The 26,419-nt window shown below is 42.5% G+C and overlaps 2 protein-coding genes across 5 annotated transcripts in view; one reads left to right on the top strand and one right to left on the bottom strand.

Moving 5' to 3' along the window:
• Positions 1-849: 849 nt before the first annotated feature.
• SERP1 (stress associated endoplasmic reticulum protein 1) lies at positions 850-4,849 on the bottom strand. The gene is made up of 3 exons (XM_017346842.3): positions 4,355-4,849; positions 4,039-4,114; positions 850-2,844 (listed from the first exon to the last, which is right to left on the bottom strand). The coding sequence occupies exons 1-3, from the start codon at positions 4,436-4,438 to the stop codon at positions 2,804-2,806; spliced, it is 201 nt and encodes a 66-aa protein (XP_017202331.1). The 5' UTR covers positions 4,439-4,849; the 3' UTR covers positions 850-2,803.
• A 56-nt stretch (positions 4,850-4,905) lies between these two features.
• The window catches only part of EIF2A (eukaryotic translation initiation factor 2A), a 49,006-nt gene continuing 27,492 nt past the window's right edge, over positions 4,906-26,419 (top strand). The window contains exons 1-3 of one of the 4 annotated variants that reach the window (XM_002716262.5): positions 4,906-5,147; positions 16,500-16,569; positions 22,576-22,650. In XM_002716262.5, coding sequence (XP_002716308.1) covers positions 5,120-5,147; positions 16,500-16,569; positions 22,576-22,650 — 173 coding nt within the window. In that variant the 5' untranslated portion in view covers positions 4,906-5,119. The remainder of the gene's footprint in view (positions 5,148-16,499; positions 16,570-22,575; positions 22,651-26,419) is intronic. The other 3 variants (XM_070072663.1, XM_017346840.3, XM_070072664.1) reach the window with 3 other exon arrangements.

The raw sequence follows: 26,419 nt of genomic DNA, 5'->3' as shown, positions 1-26,419 counted from the left end.
AAGTTGAAGGTAAAGCAGTACAAACACCTAGAGAACTAAGTCTACATAAGAAAAGCTTTAACAGAGTGACCTTGGCTAAGGAACACTTCTTACCTCTTATATGGTTTGCATGTAATCAATCAACTAAAAACCGGTATGTGTGTATGTCTGTGAGTGAAAAGGCACATCAAATTTGAGAACAATTTCTAAATGGGCAATCTGAAGATACTCTAATTTTTCTACATGGAAATGTGTAATATTGTTGGCAAACCTGCTATGGAGCCCAGGAACATAATACGACCCTACACGGTAGTCCTTTGTGCCAACACAGTTCTAGCAGCCTCAGTGAGAAGAGCCACAGTCCTGCAGTTGAGTAGAGGTACACGTTTTGAATGTTAAGTTGAAGGCTATTACAATGCATTGTCACAATGAAAATCCTTACTTTGGAATCCCACTCAATTATTTTGGAAAACATTAAATACAGCCTAACAGATACAATGAAATAACCGACAACTTTAAATGTCAGTGCTAAATGAGAATTGGATGATGCAGACAATCTCAAGGAAAGTATTTATTCTCATACTGTGCTCAACATTAGATTATATATAAAATGCAACTGGGAAAAGGAGATCAAAGAACTGTGCTTTCTCTTTTACCAAGACATGGAAAATAAGGAGATGAGGAAGGCCCAAGTGGAAGTATCAAGTTCATTGTGCTTTTTATGTATTTTCCTTGCTGTCCATTTCCAATCATAAATCTTGTATCTGTGCCTCTGGGGACTATTTTTAACTTAAGTACAACATAATAACAGGTATTCTGTAAATTTTTTCTATTACCTATAGAAAGTGTACTGAGTTAAGAACGCTATCATTTTCTTTTAGAAGAAAAGCATCAAATATCCAGGGAACTTTATTTTTAAATGATAAAACAAATAGACACAGCTTTCATTTATCCACACACACATGCATAATCCAACCTGCATAGAAAATGTACTCAATTGGTAATCACACAGGAAGTACAAAGGGAATGCAATTTTACATGTGAAATGATTGCTGGCTATCGCAAATTTAACAAATTGATCAAAATGATGTACATTGAAAAAATAAAACACCTGAAAGCCAATTATCTATAACCAAGAGAAATTCTGATATGGAATGATTCGGTTCAAAGGAAAGAATAAGGCACCAGCTATGAATTTAGAGCAGTAACTTTCATTTTCAAAGGTACAATAAAATATAACTAGCTAACCACAACTTGTTTCAAAGTGGGAAACAAGTATAGGGATTGACTTACTGGGTGAGAAAGGCAGGTAAGAATTCAGTTAAAAACCTGCTGGCCCAAGGTCAGCTGATTCCTTTCCTATCCCAGAGTAGTTAAGTTCTTGTACGTCCTTAACCTCTCCAGTCCTCCGTATTTGAGGGTATCAGAAGCCCTCTGAGGTTCACACTGTGTATAGACTAGGTAGATCTCCCTTCTGTTCCTCTTAAAACAGCTTATTTTCAAAGAGATATCCTGAGGCAATTAACAAAGCAAACTGAGCAGCTTTCATCCACTCATTAATACACAGACACTGCTCATGCTTTTTCAACAACTTATGGGCTAAGTGCATAAACAGCCAATACCTGTAGTTTTCACAAGCACTAAAAAACCCAAAACCTGCCTCACCACTCTCACCCTGACCATTAGTAAAAAGAACATTCGCTCACTCACAACCTACAAGAATCACACAACAAAGGGAAGACTAAAGACTGATACTTATCAGTAAATCCATTTAACTCCAGACGCCACCTCAGTCTGATGTACCTAAGCACCCTAACGGCATTTCAATCATAGAGCTAGAAAAGTCATTACAAAGGAAGTGAACTTTTCTGTTGATGTGCCTTTTTTGGTATTAAAAATGTTATTAGCAAGATGGCTTCAGCACATTGGACATAACATGTCCGGATCAGGCACCCATTTTTAGTAGTATTTTTCCCCCTAAATTTTTATCTACCATGGTGAACCCTTCTGATAATAAAATAATTCTGAAATCAATGTGACACAAAAAACCTTCCCGGACGGCACTTCACCACAGTAGCCTTCAGTGAAACTGCAGTGACCAAGTTCTAAAACGCTCAACCAAGCGGGTGCTGTTTCTGTGGGAATTTAGGTGACCATACTCACTCATGCAAAAATCCAAGGTAGTGTAAGAGAAACAATATCGTTAAAATAGATGTTGTGACCATAAGCGTCTCCCTTTATATTACGCATTTAGAAGCTGTTAAAAAACTCTCAGGTGCTAACAGCTGTGACAGAACTAGGCTGTGTAGTTGCTCCATTGGTAAGCACCTTATTGTTAAGAGTTACAGGACTCTCTAAGGGAGTGTGCTTTTAATTCGAGAGAGAGTAATAAAGTGCCTAGCTGTGTAAAAACCAGAAGAGTCCAAATTTTAAAGTAAGCTAATTGCATTACACATAGGGTCAACAAAATCTAGACCCTGTGTACACAGATTTAATCTGATTCTCCTTACTGCATACTGTTTTAGTAACCACATTAAAAAAAAAAATCACTCTTTACTGACTGAATAAGTAGGGTCCACTACTATAGCTTAACAACCAAATTTTATTGCTTTTCTCATGTGGTGCTTTTGCAAGGCACTGTGGTATGGACTAGAAAACTTGGAATGACTCGTGAAGAAACCTTGGAATGACACAGAAGGATGATATGAAAGTCATTCGGAGGCAGGAGGCTTTACTGAATTGTTTTTAACCAGGGTATCAAACATCAGGAATGAGTTCAAGTTAAAATTCACAGGAGAATGGAAACATCTTTAGGTCAGTCACTTCACATGCCCATCCTGATACTTTGAATAATCTGGAAAATTGCTGTAAAGAGAAAGAGCAGATATTAAAATAAACTTTCAATAAAATAGGTCTGATAAGTAAAAACACCTATTAGCGTTGTTGGAAGAATCCAATGAGACTTTTACAATTATTTGTATGTGCTATACCTAACTTTATTGCAATAAAAGTGAAGACAGGCCTATCTTGATAAATAAAACTATTAAATGCCCATATGTTATTCTTTTAAAATCTCAGCTTCTCTGAAGTCCAAGTGTTCACGAGAGCTTGCAGAGAGGGAACCACTTTATAAAGTACTTAAAGCATCAAAAGTAAACAGGTTTCTGTAACACAGAATTATTTTGGTTTATCCTTAAATAATTAAGCATCCTTTTACGGCCTGGCTATAATATATGCATATTTCCTCATTCTCACAAAGCTGAAACTCAATAATCCTTTAAGGTTATATAAACTACTTGGCTCTTGGCCATTTATCAGGAAAGCTTCCAATTGGTAGGTTCAGGAGAAAGGCAAAGTGGAATGTTAAACAGAAATCTCCGTGTAACTTCAACATGTGGAAAACAGAAACATCTATTTCAACACTAAAGCTGGCGTATGAAGAGAATAAACGAAGACAAGAAAGATATTCTGCAGTCTGTTTGCAGAGGCAAGTGTCCATCACTATTAACAGCATCAGATTTTCTTACCATATGTCAGAACACTTCTCTCATTAATCCAAACACATTTGTCTTCCATGTTAAATTGCCCATCAGGTATGCTTCCTCTACAGTAAATCAATTCTTTGCACTTGCTCTACTTTATGAAATATATCCAATTTTCACATAAAGACAAGAGACTCCGCTACGTGTTACACCCAGTTTTAATATCCAGACACATGACGTTCAGAAGCTTCTTTGGAAAGGCACTGATAATGGGGCTGCACAACATTCTAAATTCTCATTCCGAGAGGCAAGTTTGGTTTTTGTTTCGTCTTAAATGTCTTCCAACTTGAACATTACCGCAGATCTGACCTCCTTTCTGATCTCCTCTGCGCACAAATCAAGCTGGGAGAAGTTTCTGGAGCACCACCCTCTGTGCATATGTGGGACAAGTAATTTGGTTCCGATGAAATGGAATTAAGTGGCGCTCTCGGCAGGTGGGTCGGGGCTGGACTCACCGCGGATCCGTCACCACGTCATCCCCAACCCTCCACTCGACGGGAGCCCCCAAAACACTTACCAGAGCCACACACAACAAAAATGAAGAGCGCCAACAACCAGGGTCCTACGGACGCCTTCTCTTCGGGGGCATTTCTCTGCAAAAGGCAAAACCCACCGTTTCACACGCAGAGAACCCACCGCCGGAGCCCGCACCCCCAGGGGGCCAGGCCCTCCCGCAAGTCTCCCCCGCGATCCAAAGACCCCCCGACTTATCGTCCAGCTCGCAGTCTGCGGCCCCCGGGGCCCAGAGGCGGAGACGCAGACGCGGCCCCAGGCCCGGGCCCGAGCCCGAGCCCCAGCTGCGGCACAGGACGGGGCGTCCACTTTCCCCTCACCGAGGTCTTGGCGACGTTGCCGCGCTGGGTGATGTTCTTGCTGTGCTTCTCGTTGGCCATACGGATCCGCTGTTTGGCGACCATCTTCGCGGCGCCAGCACCTGCCCGGCCACCCCTCGGACTCGCTCGCTTCCTTCTCCTCTCAGGCCACGGCCAGGCTCCGCTTCTGGTGGCCGCTCCGCCGGAGCTGGAGGCTCTTGGGCTGGGCGCTAGCTACGGCCGCTGGGCCTGGGCCCGGCGAGCGCGGGAGCTGAGCGCTAGCGGGGCGCGGACCGCCGACTGGCCGGCGGCGCGAGGCGGGCGCGCGAGAGGAAGCGAGCAGGCCGCCAGAACGTTCTTGCGCCGCCGCCGCCTCTCTGGCCGCCCCCGGGAGCGTGGAGAGAAGGCAGGAAGGAAATGCAACGCAACAAGCGAACTGTGCAGCCTGCCGCCTCGAACTACTTCGGGTTCGGGTGCCAACGTCAGCACTAGGCAGGCTCCACCCCGCGGAAGTGCGGGCTCCGCCCGCTGGCGAGGGAGGGCAAAGCAGGCACGCCCGCCCTAGCCCAGCCCTCCCACGTTGTGTAAAAATGTAGCCCCAGAGCTGCGCGTGCGCCTTCGGGTTCTCTTCCGGCTTCGCTCTACAACCGGAAGTTAGTTGGCCCCGAGGCTGGTGGCCCCGGAAACACCAACTCTCGGTCTCCACGCCGGAGGAGACGTGTAGGGGCTGGGTTCGACCCTTGTGAACTTTCACCCTGGCGCGTGGGTTTCTTTTTCCGGGACAAGATGGCGCCGTCCACGCCGCTTTTGACAGGTGGGTTCTGAACGAGCAAAGGACTCTTGCTTAAGAATAATCTCTTTTTGTATCTTTGCCCTTGAAGAGCTACCGTAGGAGCTTTGGAGTCCGGTCTGCCTTCGCCTGTAACTTGCGGAAAAGCCACACTTAATCTTTTGGGTTACAGCATGGCAGTCGGAAGTGAGGCGCCAGCATCCTCCCCGCCCCCCTGTACCCATCCATCATTCTTGCCGTTTCAGTCTTAAGAGATAGGAGGAAGAACCGAAAGCACTAGCTACATTTTTGACCCCTGAGTCTCCAGGAGTGGTGTCACACGGACCCTTGTGAAGTCGTTCAACTCTTAATAAGGACTAGAGGACTAGCATATGACGCATTGGTTTAGGATGACCATTCCATGTTAACTGCACCTGGACTTCAGTAATTCCAAATTCTATGCTCTCTGCAGTAACGAGGTTTGTAGGACTGGATAGGGAAGGTGCACCTGTAGAAGCAGGTTCCAAATGGTAGCGGTGTAGTTTGCAGTCGTAGCATTGAGCGTGATAGAGGGATCTAGCAACATTTGATATTGAAATGGGTATGAGCGTTTTAGAAGTTGAACATTAGTGAACTCCTGAGATTTTGAAGCTGAGACAGAGTGTAGTGTTGGAGAGGATGCTAAACTTGGGCTTGGACAGTGCCTGGAAAGACGCTGAACTCGGAATGGCTGGGAGTAGCCTCAACTAGCATATGAGTATTCTTATAAGACGGGTATTAGGAGGGAAAGGAAGCTTTTGATTAAGTCATGATAACTATGCAGAGGGGAAAAAGGCATTAGGAGAAATGTTGCCTGCTTTTTAGGAGGGGATCCTTTGCCTGGAGACTTGAAACGAATCTTAAGCTTTTGCACTTTCTGCCACGGGTGTTTTAAGATCTTTGTTGTTAAGCAATGTGCCTGCCACAGTTCATTCACCAAACATTTATCAAATGCTGACTATATAATGGAGATACGTATATGTAGATTATGTATTATAATCTAAAGATATATATAGGTTATGCATTAAAATCTAGAGATTGTTTAATTGACATAATCACATAATTAAATGGATTTTTTTCTTTAGCTTGTATGTTTACATTTTTGAATACTAAATGGTCATTTGAAGTCTAATTTAAAAAAATCAGTTCATCTAAAACTTGATAAATTCTTTTAAGATGCTTACAGTGGCTTCTCACTGCTTGCGTAGTCAATTCCGTCTTAGCATATAGAGCCCACTATAATTTTGGAATAGCTCCTGACATTCATTTCTTTCCTGCCAGTCATCTTATTGTGTGTCCCACTAATACTGAACTGCTTAGAAATCCTTTTGAAGAACCTATCTCTTCAGCCCAGGGCTAGCTTATTCCTCTTGTTGATTAGGCAGACGTCTTTGCATCTGTTAAGATTCCTTTCAGACACCATTGCTCCCTGTGAAGCCTTTCCCCACTTTGCAGAATAGAGTCAGGCACTCCCTGGGCTGTTTTTGTAACCCCTGAACACTCAATTCTGACCCCCCCCACACACACACTTATCGTGTAGGGTAATTGTCTAGTTTTTCAGATTTTTTCCTTCCTGCTAGATTGTAAGCCCTTTGATGTCAGGACAGGGTCTTATTCATCCCTGTCTTCTCAGTACCTAGTACAGTACCTGGTAAACTTGGGAACTCTAAATGTTTACTGGAGGAATGGGGTAGGCATTTTACCTAGCAGTTAAGGCACTGACGTCCTATGTCTGACGGGGTTCAAGTTCTGCTTCCATTCCAAATTCTAGCCTTCTGCTAATGTATACTCTGGGAGTCAACAAGTGATGGCTCAAATACTTGGGTCTATGCAACCTACTCACAGATTGAGTTCAGGTTTCAGCATGGCCCAGCCCTGCAGTTTTGGCCATTTAGGGAGGGAACCAGCAGATGAGAGATCTCTGATTCTCTCTGCTTTTCAAATAAAAATTAATATTTTTTTTAATTCATGAAAGATAGTCTCATTATGGTCAAATTAACCAAGGATGACAGGTTTCATACAGTGCTTAAAATTAAGGACTTTGTAAGAGCATAAAGGTTATTTCTTCAGCTTATCCCTTATACTCATATTCTTAGAGGCCCACAGAGATGAACTGATCAGATTCACTTTGTAAATTGCCAGGATCAGGATGTTATTCATATCATCCAACTCTGTAGTACACTTTTCTTTGAATAGAACACATTGCTTAATTTTTTAGACATTCACCGTGTAAGTATTTTATCCAACAGTGGACTTTTTTTTAAATGCCAAATACTTTGGTTAAATTTAGACTCATGAATTTTAGAGCTGTGGATTATCCAGTAAATTTATTAGTCATGACTCTTAATTGAAATGATGAAAAGCCAAAACGAATGAAAAATGGGATTTTTCTTTTTATTAAACTCTGTGGCCTGAAAGCTTTAGTACTGTATGTGCTTCCTTCCCTCTCTGTTAAATTCATTCTCAGACCAACAGTAAGCCACCTCAGCAGCTCTGGAGAAAGACCAGTTTGGCCAGTAGTCCCAGCATCTCAGGGAAGGCTGTCTTTGACGTGGTTCGGCTCCTGCTCATCTTTGCAACTTTGGATCAGGTGGTCAGGGCCAAATTGTATTCTCACCCCTGGATAGTCTTACAAAAAATAAACCAAAAAACCTAATGTCTCCTAAAAAAAAAAGGCTGAATGCTGTGTAGATAAACCAATAATATCCATAACATGAAATCATGTCTAATCAGCTTGCCTAGTTGAGGTCATTGAGTCATTTTTCCTAAACTGATACATGCTACTGAGCACATATAAGGGTTGGGAAAAGTATCATGTTTTAATGATCACTATAGGGCCGACGCGGTGGCCCAGTAGGTTAATCCTCTGCTTGCGGTGCTGGCATCCCATATGGGTGCCGGTTCTAGTCCTTGCTGCTCCTTTTCCAATCCAGTTCTCTGCTATGGCCTGGGAAAGCAGTGGAAGATGACCCAAGTCTTTGGGCTCCTGCATCCATGTGGGAGACCAGAAGAAGCTCCTGGCTCCTGGCTTTGGACTGGTGCAGCTCCGGCCGTTGTGGCCTTTTAGGGAATGAACCAACGGATGGAAGACCTTTCTGTCTGTCTCCCCCCTCACTGTCTGTAACTCTCTCTCTCAAATAAATAAATAAAATCTTTAAAAAAAATCACTATATCCCTGATACAGGATATTGAATCCAAGAGTTTTTCTCATTCTAACTCGAGCCTAAAGAAAAAACAAAAAAGTATATGATTCCTAAAGTGGCTAGTAAGGAAAAGATGTTCTGTAAATACAATATTTAATGGAATTGCTATTTTTATTATTATTATTTTTTATTTTATTTTTTTTGACAGGCAGAGTGGACAGTGAGAGAGAGAGACAGAGAAAGGTCTCCCTTTTATCATTGGTTCACGCTCCAATGGCCGCCGCGGCCGGCGCGCTGCGGCTGGCGCACTGCGCTGATCCGGAGCCAGGAGCCAGGTGCTTCTGGTCTCCCGTGGGGTGCAGGGCCCAAGTACTTGGGCCATCCTCCACTGCACTCCCTGGCCACAGCAGAGAGCTGGCCTGGAAGAGGGGCAACCGGGACAGAATCCGGTGCCCCGACGGGGACTAGAACCCGGTGTGCCGGCGCTGCAAGGCGGAGGATTAGCCTAGTGAGCCACAGCGCCGGCCTGGAATTGCTATTTTAAAGTTACTGGGCGAACCTTTGGCATTTATTTGTTGTTTTAATGAAAGAACTTTATATTCTAGATTTTTTGTCTCTGATAGAACATATCACTGATGCCTTTTGATTAAAAGAGGAAATCACTAAAAACAAGGCATCACACCAGGTCTGAATACACTCTATCAGGAAAACTTCACATTCTGTTTGCTGTTTCTGATTCAGATGCTTCTAATTAAAATGAAGTTCTCATTAAAATTGTATGTTAAAAAAATTCACTTATTGCAACAAGTTTGTTTTGAGCCCATATTTGCTTTTGGTTTTGTTAATTTATAGAACAGTGTATGTTCTCTTATGGACTTGATTTTATGTTTTGCTTACGAAACTTAATATATCCAGTAAAAATTTCTATAAGGAAGTTGTGCAAACCGATTGAATCCAATAAAGTATCTTAGAGGTACAAAATGTTCTGCAATATAGCCGGCGCCGTGGTTCAATAGGTTAATCTTCCACCTAGTGGCGCCAGCACACCAGGTTCTAGTCCTGGTCAGGGCACTGGATTCTGTCCCGGTTGCCCCCCTTCCAGGCCAGCTCTCTGCTGTGGCCAGGGAGTGCAGTGGAGGATGGCCCAAGTGCTTGGGCCCTGCACCCCATGGAAGACCAGGAGAAGTACCTGGCTTCTGCCATCGGATAAGCGCGGTGCGCTGGCCGCGGCAGCCATTGGAGGGTGAACCAACGGCAAAGGAAGACCTTTCTCTCTGTCTCTCTCTCACTGTCCACTCTGCCTGTCAAAAAAAAAAAAAAAAAGTTCTGCAATACTTTCCCCTAGATTGGCTTCTAGATAGGGAGTTGTGAAATCAAATAATTGTTTTAAATAGTGGTTACATGTATAAACAAAACTGTAATGGTTTTTATGATAAATTCAATTGATAATTCAATTGATTCCACTAAGGCCAGATGTATCTATCATGAAGCATCATGTACACACGAGAATATCTAATTTACTGGGGAACCAACAGTATCCTTAGCCTTCACTGTAGTAAGGATTAACCTGCGCAACAGCACCGGCCCCCTCACTGGCTTTTAAAATGTCTGGTGTTGTTTTTTAAGATTTTGAGGTAGGGGCCGGTGCTGTGGCGCAGCGGATTAACACCCTGGCCCGAAGCACCGGCATCCCATATGGGCGCCGGTTCAAGACCTGGCTGCTCCACTTCCAATCCAGCTCTCTGCTATGGCCTGGAAAAGCAGTAGAAAATGGCTCAAGTCCTTGGGTCCCTGCACCCCTGTGGGAGACCTGGAAGAAGCTCCTGGCTCCTGGCTTCGGATCAGCGCAGCTCCGGCTGTCGTGGCCAACTGGGGAGTGAACCAGCAGATGGAAGACTTCCCCCCGTCGCCCCCCCGCCCCTGCCTCTGCCTCTGCCTCTGCCTCTCCTCTCTTTGTGTAACTCTGACTTTAAAATAAATAAATCTTTTTTAAAAAAAGATTTTGGGGCCGACGCCATGGCTCACTAGGCTAATCTTCCGCCTGCAGCGCCGTCACCCTGGGTTCTAGTCCTGGTCAGGGTGCCAGATTCTGTCCCGGTTGCTCCTCTTCCAGTCCAGCTCTCTGCTGTGGCCTGGGAGTGCAGTGGAGGATGGCCCAAGTGTCTGGGCCCTGCACCTGCATGGGAGACCAGGAGGAAGCACCTGGCTCCTGGCTTCAGATCGGCGCAGTGCGTTGGCCGCAGCGCACTGGCCGTGGCGGCCATTTCCAATGGAGAAAGGAAGACCTTTCTCTCTGTCTCTCTCTTTCTCTCTCACTGTCTAACTCTGCCTGTCCAAAAAAGAAAAAAAAAATAGATTTTGAGTTAGTAGTCTAACTGCATGGATGAGTGTGGGTTAGGTTTTTAGTTTTAGGGTTTTTTTTTTTTTTTTCTCTATTTGGGATTTTCCACTTGTCTTGGTTTGGGACATAGGTATGAATACAAATTTTAGACAAGGGAAATCTGGTAGTCATGAATACCTGAAAGTTCCAGCTGTTAAAGCCAGAAATGCTACCTTCATGGATTCTGGGGTATAACTGCCACATGAATAATGTAAGCAAAATTAAAGTTGGTGGTAACAGCAAAATCAGCAAATATGGAACACCAAGACTACTAGGTAAAAGTGTCTGGGCTGGTGCTTTGGTATAGCAGCACCGGCATCCCATATGGGCACCAGTTCAAGTCCTGGCTGCTCCACTTCTCATCCAGCTGCCTGCTAATGAGCCTGGAAAAGCATTAGAGGATGGCCCCAGTCCTTGGGCCCTCCACCCATGTGGGAGACCTGGAAGCCCCTGGCTTCTGCCTGGCCCAGTCCTGGCCAATGTAGCCATTTAGGTGGTGAACCAGCAGATGGAAGATTCTTCTCTCGGTCTCTCCCTCTCTCTCTTTCAAATAAATAAATAATAAATCTTAAAAAAAAATAGCAATAAAAAAAGTGTCGTAAGAATGCAAGAAGCTGAGTTGAGTTGGAGAAATGCTTCCTCCACCCCCTTGATAGTTCAGTTAAATGCTCTTGGGGCAAGTAGTTAAGGTATTGGATGAGTGGTTAGATTGCATCAGCATTTTTTAAGCTTTTTTTTTTATATATAACACAGAAACCTTTATTTAAGGTATACAAGCTTCATGCTTGCATTTATTTGTTTATTTGAAAGGCAGAGTTGGGGTGGGAGGGAGACAGAGATCTTCCATCCACTAGTTCACCCCGCAAAAGGCTGCTAGTGCTAGGCTAGGTCAGAGTCAGGAACTTGGAACTACATCCAGGTCTCACATGTAGGTGATGGGCCCAAGTACTTCAGCCACCTTTCATTGTTTTCTCAGGTGCATTAGCAGGGAGCTGGATCAGAAGCAGAGTGTCAAGGAAACAAACAGGAGTCCATATGGGATGTCAGCATTGCAGGCAGCGGCTCAGCATGCTACCCCACAACACTGGCCTGTCATCATTTTTTTAGTTTCACTGTGGCTTCATTGGGATTACAGTGATGACCATCTGCCTTTTGGCTCTGTAGAGCTATGTGTGAATTCTGAAAGTGAGCTCTTAGAATGTCAAATTGCCACTGCAACTATGGGAGGATCTTAATGTTAGCAAAATTTTATATAATAAGATAAAGTGGGGCTGGTGCTGTGGCATAGCAGGTAAAGCTGCCGCCTGTGGTGCTAGCATCTCATATGGGTGCTCGTTAGAGTCCTGGCTGCTCCACTTCCGGTCAGGCTCTCTGCTATGGCCCAGGGAAGCAGTAGAGGATGGCCCAAGTCCTTGGGCTCCTCCTGCACTAGCGTAGGAGACCCAGAAGAAACTCTGGGCTCCTGGCTTCAGATCAACACAGTTATGCCATTGTGGCCAACTGGAGGGTGAACCAGCAGATGGAAGACCCCTCTCTCTCTGTGTCTCTGCCTCTTCTTCTTTCTCTGTGTAACTCTGAATTTCTAATAAATAAATCTTTAAAAGAAAGATAAGGTATAATTTGATAACTCATGTTTGAGTACTCTCAAATATTTGCTGAATCCTTAATTATAGTGTGAAGAAAAGAGGCAGGCACTTGGCCTAGCAGTTGAGGCACCAGGTAGTATATCCGTGTCCCACACTGGAGTACTTGGGTTTGATACCCAGCTCCAGTTCCTGACTCCAGCTTCCTGCTAATGCAGAACCTGGGAGCAGTGGTAATGGCTAAAGTAGTTGGATACCTGACAGCTGCCTGGGAGACCTGAATTGACTTCTTAGCTTCTGGCTTTTCCCAGATATTTTGGGCATTTGAAGAGTGAATCTGCAGATGGGAGTGCTTCTCTCTCTCTCTCTGTCTCTGTCTCTGTCTCTGTCTCCCTCTCCCCCCGCCTTCACTCTGTGCCTCACTTGCTTTCCCAAAAAAATTTTTAAATGGCCTATTCACTTTGAATCCTAATGTGTTGCAACAGATGATTAATTTGATGATGAGAATAGCACTGCCTTGTGCGTGCGATAAAAGAATTTTAATGCTAAAGAATTAAGTTTTATGGTTTTTAAATCTAGGGAAACATTTTGTGGCACATGACCTTTTATAAACATCCTTAGAGATTTTCAAAATGTGTGTTTTCAAGTTGTATAAATAGACCAAGCTTCTTTGAAATCACTGTTTGAGTGCAGTGATGGATTTTATTTATTTGAGAGGCAAAGAGAGAGAGCTCTCATCTTACTTCCCTGCTGCCTTCAGTGGCTTCATGGGTGGGTGGAGGGGTGTGCTGAAGCCAGGAGTCAGAAACTCAATCCAGGTCTCCCACCTGATTGGCAGGGACCCAGTTACTCAAGCTGTCCCTGCCACCTGTCAAGGTCTGAGTTAATGTAATAGGAAACTAGAGTCAGGAACCAGAGGCAGATATCATACCCAGACACTCCAGTATGGGGTGTGGGTGTCTTTACCATTGTTATTTTAAGTCTGTAATGCATAGCAGATAGTTGAGCTATTCAGGGCCCAAGTCTTACAGAGCTATGTAGGCTGCGATTAAGGGGTTTGGGTTTTGATGTATACAGAGTGCTTTGCTAGACTCCATTCTATTCAAAGGCAAACTACCCACAGGGCAGCTGTTTTCCCAAAATAGCTCAGACTAGTGTTGTATGTAAGAGAAAACATGGCATCCAGCCGTGTACTAACAGATGTTTCACAAGAAATTCATCAAATTCCACAAGGACATAGATTTTTGTCTTGTTCTTTAGTGAATCTTTTATTTTAATTTTAGATTATTTATATCAGTGTTCTGAGAAGTTTCCTGACAGTTCTTTCTTTTTTCTTTTAATGTTTATTTTTATCCATTTAAAAGAGAGAGAAGGGGAGAGAGAAAGAAAAAGAAATAGAGACAGACCCAGTCTGCTGGTTCATTGCCAAATGCCCATCACAGCTAGGACTGGGCCAGGCTGAAGCCAGGAGCCTGGAACTCTATCTAGGTCTACCACATGGGACTCATCTGCTGCCTCCCAGGATGCACATTAGCAGAAAGGTGGAGTGGAAGCAGAGTAGCCAGAACTTGGACTTGGCACTGTGACATGGCGTGGGGGTGTACTGAGTGGTAGCCTAACCCACTGTACCCCAACATCTGTCTCTTGACCATTCTTGAGAAGGGAAAAAGGGAAAGGAAATAGAGATCACAATTGGAGCCCAGGGTGACCCCTGTCTACCAGTTTTGCTGCTTTACTAGTAACCAAGAGAAGGGTAGGAGAGTTGTGAATAGTGGACAGAAATGAAAGCAGATTAACACCCTAGGCTCTTGTCATGAGCTGCCAAGGCTATGGAAGCCCCCTGAGTTCACTGACTCTGATCATATTTAGACAAGGCCATGGTCAAAGTGGAAGTTCTCTCTTCCCTTCAGAGAAAGGTACCTCCTTCTTTGATGACCCATTCTTTCCACTGGGATCTCACTCGTGGAGATCTTTCATTTAGGTTTTTTTTTTCCCCCCAGAGTGTCTTGGCTTTCCATGCCTGAAATACTCTCATGGGCATTTCAGCCGGATCCGCATGCCTTAAGGGCTGATTATGAGGCCAGAGTGCTGTTAGGACATTTGCCATTCTATGGGTCTGCTGTGTATCTCACTTCCCAAGAGTGTCAATTTGTTAAGTCAACAACAGGAGTCACTGTGCACTTACTCCTCATGTAGGATCTTTGTCCTTAGTGTGCTGTACATTGAGATTTAATGCTATAACTAGTACTCAAACAGTATTTTTCACTTGATGTTTCTGTGTGGGAGCAAACTGTTGAAATCTTTACTTAATGTATGCTAAACTGATCTTCTGTATATAAAGAGAATCGAAAATGAATCTTGATGTGAATGGAAGGGGAGAGGGAGTGGATAAGGGGAGGGTTGCGGGTTGGAGGGACGTTATGGGGGGGAAGCCATTGTAATCCATATTCTGTACTTTGGAAATTTATATTCATTAAATAAAAGTTAAAAAAACAAAAACAAAAACAAAAAAAAAGCAGATTAACAGTAGCCATGGACCTCTGTAAAGCTTTTTATTGCCTGCAGCACTTACACTCTTGCTGCTAGCAAGAATTCTAGCTGATAAAGTGGCAACTCATCGCCAAGTCCAGTTAGTTTTCTCCCCTAAATACTGCAAACTCACTCTCCACTTTTTATCTCACTGCCCCACCCTGGTCCAAGCTTCCATGCTCCATCCTGTGGCACAGCTGCAGAAGTGTTTTGAATAGTTTCTCCACATCTCCTCTTAATCCTCACAGTTTATTCTTTCCACAGTACCAGGTTGACCTTTTCAAAATACAAATCTGTTTTTAGCAATCTGCATAAAATTCTTGAGTTTTCCTGCCATTCTTAGAATGCAGAGCAACATTGTTTAACTTAGGCCCAATTGATCCCTCTGGTCTGAGCCCTGTTCTTTTCCAGCCCCATGGGCCTTCTTTCCATTCCTCTGACACTTTGTCATTTTCCTTGCTATGGAGTTTTTGTAATTGTTATGATTCTCTTTGCTTATTAACTGCTGTTCATTGTTTAGATCTCAGCATACACATCATTCAAGGACACTTTCCCTAACCTATTTTGGGAGGTTATTATTCACTCTATAGCACCTTACATTTTTCCTTTGTAGTAGTTACACGTGTTTGGGTAATTCACTACTGTCTGTTCAGTTCACTGAGATCAGGGTCAATACTGATTTTCCTCCTCATTATCGCTCCCTTGCTTAACACTGGACCTGGAGGTAGGTGTTTTTCCAGTAAACATTTTTGTTTGTTGTTTGTTTGTTTGTTTGACAGGCAGAGTTAGACAGTGAGAGAGAGAGACAGAGAGAAAGGTCTTCCTTTTTCCGTTGGTTCACCCCCTAAGTGGCTGCTGTGGCTGGAATGTTGTGGCCGACGCGCTGCGCTGATCCGAAGCCAGGAGCCAGGTGCTTCTCCTGGTCTCCCATGCAGGTGCAGGGCCCAAGGACCTGGGCCATCCTCCACTGCACTCCCAGGCCACAGCAGAGAGCTGGACTGGAAGAGAAGCAACCGGGACTAGAACCTGGAGTGCAGCGCCGCAGGCGGAGGATTAGCCTAGTGAGCCACGGCGCCGGTCCTCCAGCAAACATTTGTTAAATTAATCAATTGATTGTTTGGCCTGTTTTAAATACATCTAATTCGCCCATTTTAAAAGCATAATCTGGCTCTATAGATGCTTTATTGGCTTATTTAACCTTGAACTTTGTTCTCAATTTTTTATTGAAAGCTTACTAGAAAATGAATGTTTTATTTCACTTGTTCTCTTAGTTTGAGAAATTGTAAATATATTCTTAATACCTTATATATCTAAGAATGTTAAATAGATTGCATGATGTTTTATCTAACTCAACTATCTTGTGTTCTAATGTTTCTATTTTACACATTAGGACATAGATTCTAAGGAGGTGATGCATCCAACGTTCCACACTCAGGAATCCAAGTCTGCCCTTCAGTTCTGTCCTATTTACTACACCATAACAGCATTTATTCTGCTGATGACAGTGAACGTTTCAAATTTTTACTTACAAAAGTTAACATCTTATTTCTCAGCAGTTACTTGGTTTATGTAATAGAGTAACAAACAGGATCCTGTAATTCAGTAAAACGTTTGATGATTACATTAATATTTTTCCTAAAAGCTTTTTGTTTTTCTTAGAGTGTTTTTGATAATTGTTTTTACCAGTAAAGTAATGGTGGTCCTTTTCATTGTATTTTTATAGTTCGAGGATCAGAAGGACTGTACATGGTAACTGGGCCACCACATTTTACAGAAAGCACAGTGTTTCCAAGGTATGGTTTGTTTTGTTGAGTGATTTTATAGGGAACATATAGTATATTAAAAATTTTTTGTTGTTGTTGGATATATTTTGAACAACACAAAAGAAGAATAGCTAAACAGTTTTTCGGGACATACTATATGATATTAATCAAATATGGAAAGAATACATATTCTCTGTCAAGGAAAATGAATTTCAGGTTTGAGAGTAATATCCTCACCCAGTTGGAAAGGTGGTCATCCTGGAGGAGAATCATACTAAGGAAAAGTGTAGACTTTAGTTGAGGTGAATCCTTTGGAAGAATTTTACCTTTGAGAATGAAAAAAGCTTGCAAATGTTTAGTCAAACTACTGCTGCTAGTGTTTATGAAATCAGGGGATAAAAAGATACAGAAAAAGAAGGAAATAGGAAACATGTTTTATATTTTTCCCAAAAAGCACAGACCAGAAACTAGTAAAGGACTTGAATCGGCACCCATATGATATGCTGGTGTAATAGGCAGCAGCTTTACCCTCTATGCCACAATACCAGTCCCTGATTTTGTTTCTTTTTTGTTTGTTTTGTTTTTTAAAGATTTTATTTATTTATTTGAAAGGTAGAGTTACAGACAGAGGGAGAGCAGAGAAAAAAGTCTTCCATCCACTGGTTCACTCACCAAATGGCCATAATGGCCAGAGCTGTACAGATCCGAAGCCAGGAGCCAGGAGCTTCTTCTGGGTCTCCCATGTGGGTGCAGGGGCCCAAGGACTTGGGCCATCTTCTACTGCTTTCCCAGGCCATAGCAGAGAGCTGGATTGGAAGTGGAGCAGCCGGGACTCGAACTGGCACCCATATGGGATGTTGGCACACAGGCAGCAGCTTTACCCGTGATGTCACAGCACCAGCCCCCGATTTTGTTTGATAAAAACATTTTTATTTCCTAGTTTTGTTCATTAAAATGGTTTGGAAGCAGTGATAACTCAGTAGCAGTGAATACCCCTTCCTCACATTGTGATCTCTAAATACCGTTCCTTATTAAAAGGAACTGATTCCTGGAGAAGTGGTCAGTTTCTCTCTAGGACAGAAAATGTACGACTTGGGCTAGGGACATGTAGTGCCAGAAAGCAAGGAAGCTGTAAAAGATTAATGGGGTTTTGTGATGGAGATAAAGGAGTCTTCATGAAAGGGTTCACACCAACCTAAGATTGGACAATTAAGGTGGGGGGGAAGCCATTGTAATCCATAAACTGTACTTTGGAAATTTATATTTACTAAATAAAAGAAAAAAAAAGATTTATAACTCAGAAAAAAAAGAAAAAAAAATGAATTATAACTCAAGGGATAAAACACGTCAGGGTCGGCGTTGTGGCATAGTGGACTAAGCTGCCACTGCGACACCTGCATCCATAACAAGCACTGGTCCATATCCTAGCTACTCCACTTCCGATCTAACTCCATGCTGATGGCCTAGGAAAAGCAGCAGAAGATGGCTCAGGTGTTTTGGTCCCTGCCACCAACATGGGAGACGTGGGAGAAGCTCCTGGCTTTGGCATGGTCCAGGCCTCACTTGTGACCATCTGGGGAGTGAGTCAGTAGTTGGAAGATATCTTTCTTTCTCCCCCCATTCTTCTCCCTCTCCTGACTTCTCCTTCTCTCTCTCTTCCTGTGTAACTCTGACTTTCAAATAAAAAAAAAAAATCTTAAAATAATAAAATATGTCAAGTAAATAAACACTCCCCAAATAAAAAAATCCTCCCTCTAAACCTTACTGGTCTGCAGTGGTGGTTAAGGGGTCCTTAGTCATCACTTTAAAAATTGATAAAGGAAAGTGATCAAGCATCTATCTTGCCTTTCCTGTAACATACTTTTTCAGAGTGACCAAATAGTTGATGAAGGAAGGTTTTTTATTGAAGAATTCCAGTAAAATACAAAAGGAATGATGGTATTAGATAGTCACCATTTGTAACCCTAAAGAAATCATGGATCTAGGCCAGTGCTACTCAAACCTTAGCATGCATCAGAATCAACTGAAAAGTTTGTTAAAACATAAATTGCAGCTCCCCACATTTTCTAATTCACTGGACTAGGAGTGGAGCCAGCTAATTTGCATTTTTAGCAGATTTCCAGTGATGCTGATGCTGCCAAGTTTGGGGACTCTACTTTTAGGAAACCCTGATCTAGGTCAGTGATTATCAAAAGATGCTGAAGCCATTAAATGAACTGTTGATGAGGAACATTAGAGTTGGGTTGATAACACACAAATCTAAGGGCCAGTTTTTATTTGGCCCATTCTCTAGAACCTTCCTATGGGGTGCATAGACTTGGGATCAGCTATATTGGCATCACCCATGAGCAAATATAGATGTGCAACATCTCAGGCCCTACCCAACTTCCCGAATCCAAATCTATACTTTAACTAGATCCACAGATGAGTTTTATATATACATATATGTAATTTTTAATTTTATTTGAAGGACAGACACAGAGAGATCTTCTATCTGCTGGTTCATTCACCAGATACCTACAAAACCAAGTCTGGGCTGAGCCAAAGCCAGGAGCCAGGAACTCAATCCAAGTCTCTCACACTTAGGTAGCAGGGATCCAAGTACAAGAGGCAAGATCTGCTGCCTCCCAAGGTGCATATTAGCAAGAAGCTGGAATTGGAAGTGAAGAAGGTTATATGCACATAATTGTTTCAGAAGCACTACTATAGGAAACAGTCTATGGCAAAAAATATGTGCTGCACTTTGTTGAGTACAGTTCCAAAACAGCAGGAGTGGGTGTGGGAAGGAAGTGGGACATAAGGTGTGAAAGCAAATACAAGGGTAGTGAGTGGTGTAGTGATCTGACCACCAGTCCACAGAACATGGTGGGGTTGCTTGGTCTTGAGTATAGAATGTCTCCAGAGAGACTCTATGAAACCATTGTGTGTCAAAACAATCTATCCTGGAGAGAAGGAGAAGAAATGTACGTGCAATCAGAGTGTTTTACTCTGGGTAATGGGATTGAATCTTAGTGCCAGAACTCGTGTTCCTGCTCCTGCAGTGGGCATATTGATGTGTGGCCATCATTCCCCTAGAATCTGAGATGACTGGTGGTTTTAGGTGATGAAGTGGTCAGGTCTTTTCATTGAATTGTTGAGGCTTGGCAGCAGGAAGGGTTAGGCTAGGTAGCTCTTTTTTTTTTTTCCTTTTGACAGGCAGAGTGGACAGTGAGAGAGAGAGACAGAGAGAAAGGTCCTCTTTCTGCCATTGGTTCACCCTCCAAAGGCTGCCGCGGCCGGCACAACGCGCTGATCCGATGGCAGGAGCCAGGTGCTTACCCTGGTCTCCCATGGGGTGCAGGGCCCAAGCACCTGGGCCATCCTCCACTGCACTGCCTGGCCACAGCAGAGAGCTGGCCTGGAAGAGGGGCAACCGGGACCAGAACCCGGTGTGTCAGCACCGCAAGGTGGAGGATCAGCCTAGTGAGCCGTGGCGCCGGCCAGGCTGGGTAGTTCTATAATTTGGCTGCACATTAGAATTGCCTGGGGAGCTTTGACAATACATGGTTATCCATGGCCGCTGTTGTATAGAAAGTTGAGCTGCAGCCTGTGATCCCGACATGCTATATGGAAGCTGAATTGAGTTCGAGCAGCTCCACTTCTGATCCAGCTCCCTGTTAATGCACCTGGGAAAGCAGCAGACAATGGCCCAAGTCCTTGGGCCCCTGTCATCAGTGTGGGAAACCCAGTTGGAGTACCAGGCTCCCAGCTTTGCCTTGGCACAGCCCTGGTCATTACAGCCATTTGGGGAATGAACCAGCAGGTGGAAGATTTCTCTGTCTGTCTCTCCTTCTCTCTATAACTCTGCCTTTCAAATAAATAAATCTTTAAAAAAATAAAAAAAGATTTAAAAATGGCTACTCAGTCCAAGTACTGGGTATTATATGGCAATAGAGTTAATTTTATGAGATGAAGTGAATGATGATAACTTTTTTTAGAATATCTTCAATTAGAGATGCATACTGAAACATTGAGTAAAGTCATATGACATCTGAATTTTGCTTTCAAGTAAAAGGGGTAGAGAAAAAAAATTTTAATATTTAAGTTTGGTGTTATGTGCCTAGGTAGATTATCATACTTTTTCTGTATTTTTGTATATATCTGAAATTTTTCATTTAAAAAATTATGCCCAAGGGAAATAAGCAAAGTCTCCCAACTGACAAGATTAAGGAAAGAATTGACTTCTGAATTCTGTAGTCTAGTGAGCTTGACATCAATTCTAGACATTGTTCTAGAATGAATTAAGGGGACAGTTTATAATCATTGAGATAAGGGTGTGATTATTGGGCCCAAAAATGAGCTCGCTAAGAACAAACTCAAATTTATCTTATTTCCTTTCTGCATAGAATTTCCAGACACAGTAGAGTAAATAGAACTGTAAACATGATTTTAGCCAAGTGAGAAATAAGGAAGTCTTAGCTCGGGGTGATGATGACGAACTTGTTGTTGGTAAAGAACAGTGAAGTTAACTGATTAATAAGTTGGTTTTAGTTTAAGGGAAGGATTGTTGGTGAACTACAAGATGTTCTGAACTCATTCATCATTCTTGTAGATAATTTAGATGATAGAAATGTTTTATAATTTATACATTACATAAATCTGTAAGGAAAGACTTAAAGAGAAAAATTAGTTTAAGTAGATGTCAGTAGGCTAGAATAATAGGTCAAAATCTGGGAGAAATTTAGTAAGCATAGTTGTAAAATTCTGCCTTAATTTTGGAAGTGAATTGCATAAATATAGGACGAGAGACATCTTGGTCATAGCTGTTTACCTGAGGAGGAGCGATTTTATAAAATGTTTAATTAACTGCAAACAGTATAAGTTAATGTTCCAAGATCGCAGAAGCACAAATGTCATCAGATAAATTAATGCTGAGGTGGTGTTCAGTTTAAAAAGGATGTATTAGTCAGTTCTCAGTGCTTTGCTATTATTTAGCAATTCAAATCATTCATTAGTCATAAAGTTCTCAGTTAATACTGAGACTACCTTGTGGCTGTGTGCATGTACACACATACACATTTCTGTTTAGATCTTTGTTATCACTGGGAAATACATTCAGTAGTGCCCATCTTCAGTCGAGAGATACAGTACTTAGTTTCAGTTACTTACAGAATATTGCCAAGTAGCCTGATTTTCACAGATCTGTTTTTGTACAGAATCTCGTATCAGCATTTATTTAATGCGAAGATCTTATTGCTGTTAAATTTTTTTTTTTTGTCTCTTCATGTGAGAGATTGATGGAAGGTCTTTCTCCTTCAAATCCAAGAACATTTTTTGGTCATTTAATGATACTCTGACCATCTTTGTTTTGTTACGCAAGTGGTCTGGGTATCCTGCACAAAGTCTGCTTGGTGAGGTCACTCAGCCTTGTAAAGATCAAGGCTGACAGCTGATAACTTTCACAGGCAGTTCCAGCTTTGGTCCTCCACACAAACTAGTTACTCCAAAGGCTCTGTTTCTTGAGATTGAACTGTTGCTGTAATATCACATTTCCAGTCTACTTTACAGTAGTTGTTGGCATTATATTTTAAGAGATAAAATAGGGGCTGGTGCTATGGTGCAAGTGGGTTAAAGCCCCGGCCTGCAACTCCGGCATCCCATATGAGCGCTGGTTTGAGTCCCTGCTGCTCCTCTTTCAGTCTAGCTCCCTGCTAATGTGCCTGGGAAAGCAGTGGAGGTTGGCCCAAGTATTTGGGTCCCTGCACCCATGTGGGAGACCTGGAAGAAATCCCTGGCTTCGGATCGGCTCAGTTCCGGCTGTTGCAGCCATTTAGGGAGTAAACCAGCAGATGGAAGACCTCTCTCTCTTTCAAATAAACAAAATAAATCTTTTAAAAAACAGAGATAAAGTATTTTGGCAGACTAAGGCATCTTGAGTTATTTCCTAAAATTTGTAAAAGTTCTTAGTCACTAAACTATGAGATTTTAGACTTTGTAATTAAAATGTTTGAAAATTATTAATGCATATTAATTTAAACTTTTTTTTGTCATTTTCAGGGAATCTGGAAAGAATTGCAAAGTCTACACTTTTAGTAAGGATGGGACCTTGTTTGCCTGGTGCAATGGAGAAAAGTTAGTGTTCCTTTATGTACCATTATATTTTATGAGTCTCATGATTATACAAATAACTAGCATTATTTGAATAACATGTATTTGGATATCATCAATAAAGTACATCTTTTAATGTCATGATGTAGTGAGATATTATCTCCAATGTAAAGCTTGTCAAGAAAAATATGAAAATATTCAAAGTCCTTTCTGTATATGTGCCATGCCTTTCTTTTCTAGTTACTTATAACTAAAAATTAACACTTGAGAAACAGGGCTAATTTAATTTAATGCTGATGTTGAGGGGTTCTTGGTTAGGGTGACTTAAATTCTGCATTAACAATTCTTTTTGCTTATTTAGGTATTTTAATCTTTGCTGTTAGATTAGTGACAACTGTCTGCTGTTACTATTACTTTTAGCATTTTTAGCATTACTATTAGTCTTATCGTACAGAAAAGTATAAGTTACTCAAAAGAATGTTTAGTGGAATCCATGTAACATAAAATAACCAGATTATAAAATTGGTCTTAACAGAAAAATAATTATTTTGATTAAATGCTAATATTTTAAGAAAGCCAGTCCTTTTCAATTTCCCAGGAGTCACTACAACATTTCATTTCACAGACCAGAAAAATGCCCAAATATTTGTTACTTGATTTAAAGTTGTTATTTTTTACCATATGCAATACTGTTGGGTTCTTTCAAAGAGAAAAAAATGCACGAATTAGTTTGAAAAGCACGTTTTAAAGTTGGTCCTTACAGGGGCTGGTGATGTGGAATGGCAGGTAAAGCCACCACCTACAGTGCTACCTTCCCATATGGGTGTCTGTTCGAGACCTGGCTGCTCTACTTCCCATCCAGCTCTCTGCTGTGGCCTGGGAAAGCAGTAGAAGATCGCTCAAGTGCTTGGGCACCTCCACCCACATTGGAGACCAATGGCTCTAGGCTTCAGATTGGCCCAGCACTGGCCGTTGAGGCCATTTGAGGAATGAACTGGAGGATCTCTCTGCCTCTCTCTAACGCTGCCTTTCAAATAAATAAATAAATCGTTTTTAAAAAAACTGGTCTTTACCGTGGAAATGTACTCTGAAATCTTTCAACTTCAGCTAAGATTGGATTAAACTCATGATTTTTAAACATTAAATACAAAGGGGCCAGCACTGCAGCATAGTAGGTTAAGCTGCCTCCTGAGACACTGGCATCCCATATGGGGCTGCTCCACTTCCAATCCAGCTCCCTGTTAATGCACCTGGGAAAGCTGCAAAAGGTGACTAAAGTATTTGGGCCCCTGCACCCATGTGCCTAGATGAAGCTCCTGCGTCCTGGCTTTGGCCTGGCCCAGCCCTAGCCATTGTGGTCATTTGTGGAGTGAACAAGTGGATGGAAGATTCTCTCTCAGTCTTTCCCTCTCTCTGTAACTGTCTTTCAGATAAATTAATAAATATTAAATAAAAAATTAACTACTAAAAAGAATGCATTGAATTACTTGATTCATCTTTAATGACTGTAAGAATTAGCTTTTATAATGATAAAGATTAATGTAAGGATTAACATCTTTACTTTTTTAATGTTATTAACTCCAACTATTAAGCTGCTATTCTCAAATGATCAATAATGTAATCATATTGAGTCTTAGCCGCAATGTTAACTGATAGGGTTAATGTCAGCCTCAACGATAGGATATATTCTCAGGTTTTCTCATTTTGGTGTAATCTATTATGAGTACTTAAATTTTTAATCCCTATTTTAAAATTTTTGAGTAATGAAACAATAGAAATTTACTACTTGATTTATTACCATCTTTTTTTTTGAGGTGTCCCTTTTCTAATAGTTTAGAGATTGTTGAACAAGTGGTAATTATTATTAATGATTTTGTATACTTCTTCATATACCACTTAGTCTTCTGTTAGGTTCAACTTAGAATCTTTTAAAAAAATAATTTAGTTATTTGAGAAAGGGAGCACACTACTATATGCACTAGAGCCCCCATCCACCATTTTATTCCTCAAATACCAAAAAACAGTGGAGGTAGAAATTTAATCCAGGAGGGGCCGGCGCTGTGGCTCACTTGGTTAATGCTCCGCCTGCGGCGCCAGCATCCCATATGGGCGCTGGGTTCTAGTCCCGGTTGCTCCTCTTCCAATCCAGCTCTCTGCTGTGGCCCAGGAGGGCAGTGGAGGATGGCCCAAGTGCTTGGGCCCTGCACCCACACGGGAGACCAGGAGGAAGCACCTGGCTCGTGGCTTTGGATCAGCGTAGCTCCGGCCATGGCAGCCATTTGGGGAGTGAACCAATGGAAGGAAAACCTTTCTCTCTGTCTCTCTCTCTCACTGTCTATAACTTTACCTGTCAAACAAATAAATAAATAAATATTGAAAAGAAAAAAAGAAATTTGATCCAGGACTCCTGTGTGGGTGGCAGAAATCCAACTAGAGTTATCATCTGCATTGCTGCTTCCCAGAGTTTGCGTTAGCAGGAAGTTAGAGTCAGGAGCCAGAGCCAGGAATCAAACAGGCATCCAGTGTGGGATGTCAAATATCCTAACCAGCATCTTTACTGCTAGGCCAAATGCCCATTCCTGAATCTTTTTAACATATCCGTAATTTTAATAAATAATTTCTATAGCAGATTCTAGCATTTATTTCCTGAAAGTCCTGTGGCCACAATGCTACTGTCTCAGAACAAGAGAGTCAGATTGTAGTCTGTTCATTTTGTGATTAAGTCAGGGACTATAACCATTTTTCCTTAAAGGTTTTTAAATTAAGTAAACATGATTCATTAAACTAAGAATATTAAAGATTAGCAATAACAAAAAGCAAGAAAGTCCCATGTAACTCTAAATATGTAAATTACAGTAAGTTGTAAAGAATCATGGGTCTGCGTTTAAAAAAAATCTATGATAATCTTTTATTCTGGCCAGTTGCTATTTTTTTTCATAATTTTTTTATGAAAGATTTTGACAGTAGAGTTATAGACAGTGAGAGAGAGAGAGACAGAGAGAAAGGTCTTCCTTTCACTAGTTCACTCCCCAAATGGTCGCCATGGCCGGCACTGCACTGATCCAAAGCCAGGAGCTGGTCTCTCACGTGGGTGCAAGGGCCTAAGCACTTGGGCCATCCTCCACTGCCCTCCTGGGCCATAGCAGAGAGCTGGACTGGAAGAGGAGCAACCGGGACTAGAACCCGGCGCCCATATGGGATGCTGGCGCCACAGGCGGAGGATTAACCAAGTGAGCCATGGCGCTGGCCTCAGATACTACTTATTTTTTTTTTTTTTTTTTTGACAGGCAGAGTGGACAGTGAGAGAGAGAGACACAGAGAGAAAGGTCTTCCTTTGCCGTTGGTTCACCCTCCAATGGCCGCCGCTGCAGCCGGCGCACCGCGCTGATCTGATGGCAGGAGCCAGGATCCAGGTGCTTTTTCCTGGTCTCCCATGGGGTGCAGGGCCCAAGCACCTGGGCCATCCTCCACTGCACTCCCTGGCCATAGCAGAGAGCTGGCCTGGAAGAGGGGCAACCGGGACAGAATCCGGCGCCCCAACCGGGACTAGAACCCGGTGTGCCGGCGCCGCAAGGTGGAGGATTAGCCTATTGAGCCACGGCGCCGGCCCAGATACTACTTATTTTAACACCTATCTCCTCCTCAAGCCTGGGTACAACTCCAGCAATTCCTGGAGTAAGTGGGGTATCATTTTCTTTACCAAAGGGTGTAGTACAGTATGTCAAAGCCAGTCACACCACAGTGAGTTCACAGATTGGCTCTTGTAGTATCGATAGTGTGACCTTGGGCCAGT

This window comes from Oryctolagus cuniculus, chromosome 4, assembly GCF_964237555.1.
Source record: "Oryctolagus cuniculus chromosome 4, mOryCun1.1, whole genome shotgun sequence".
NCBI lineage: Eukaryota > Metazoa > Chordata > Mammalia > Lagomorpha > Leporidae > Oryctolagus > Oryctolagus cuniculus.
Note: the sequence above shows the minus strand (reverse complement) of the source record. Positions and strands in the feature narration are given on the sequence as shown.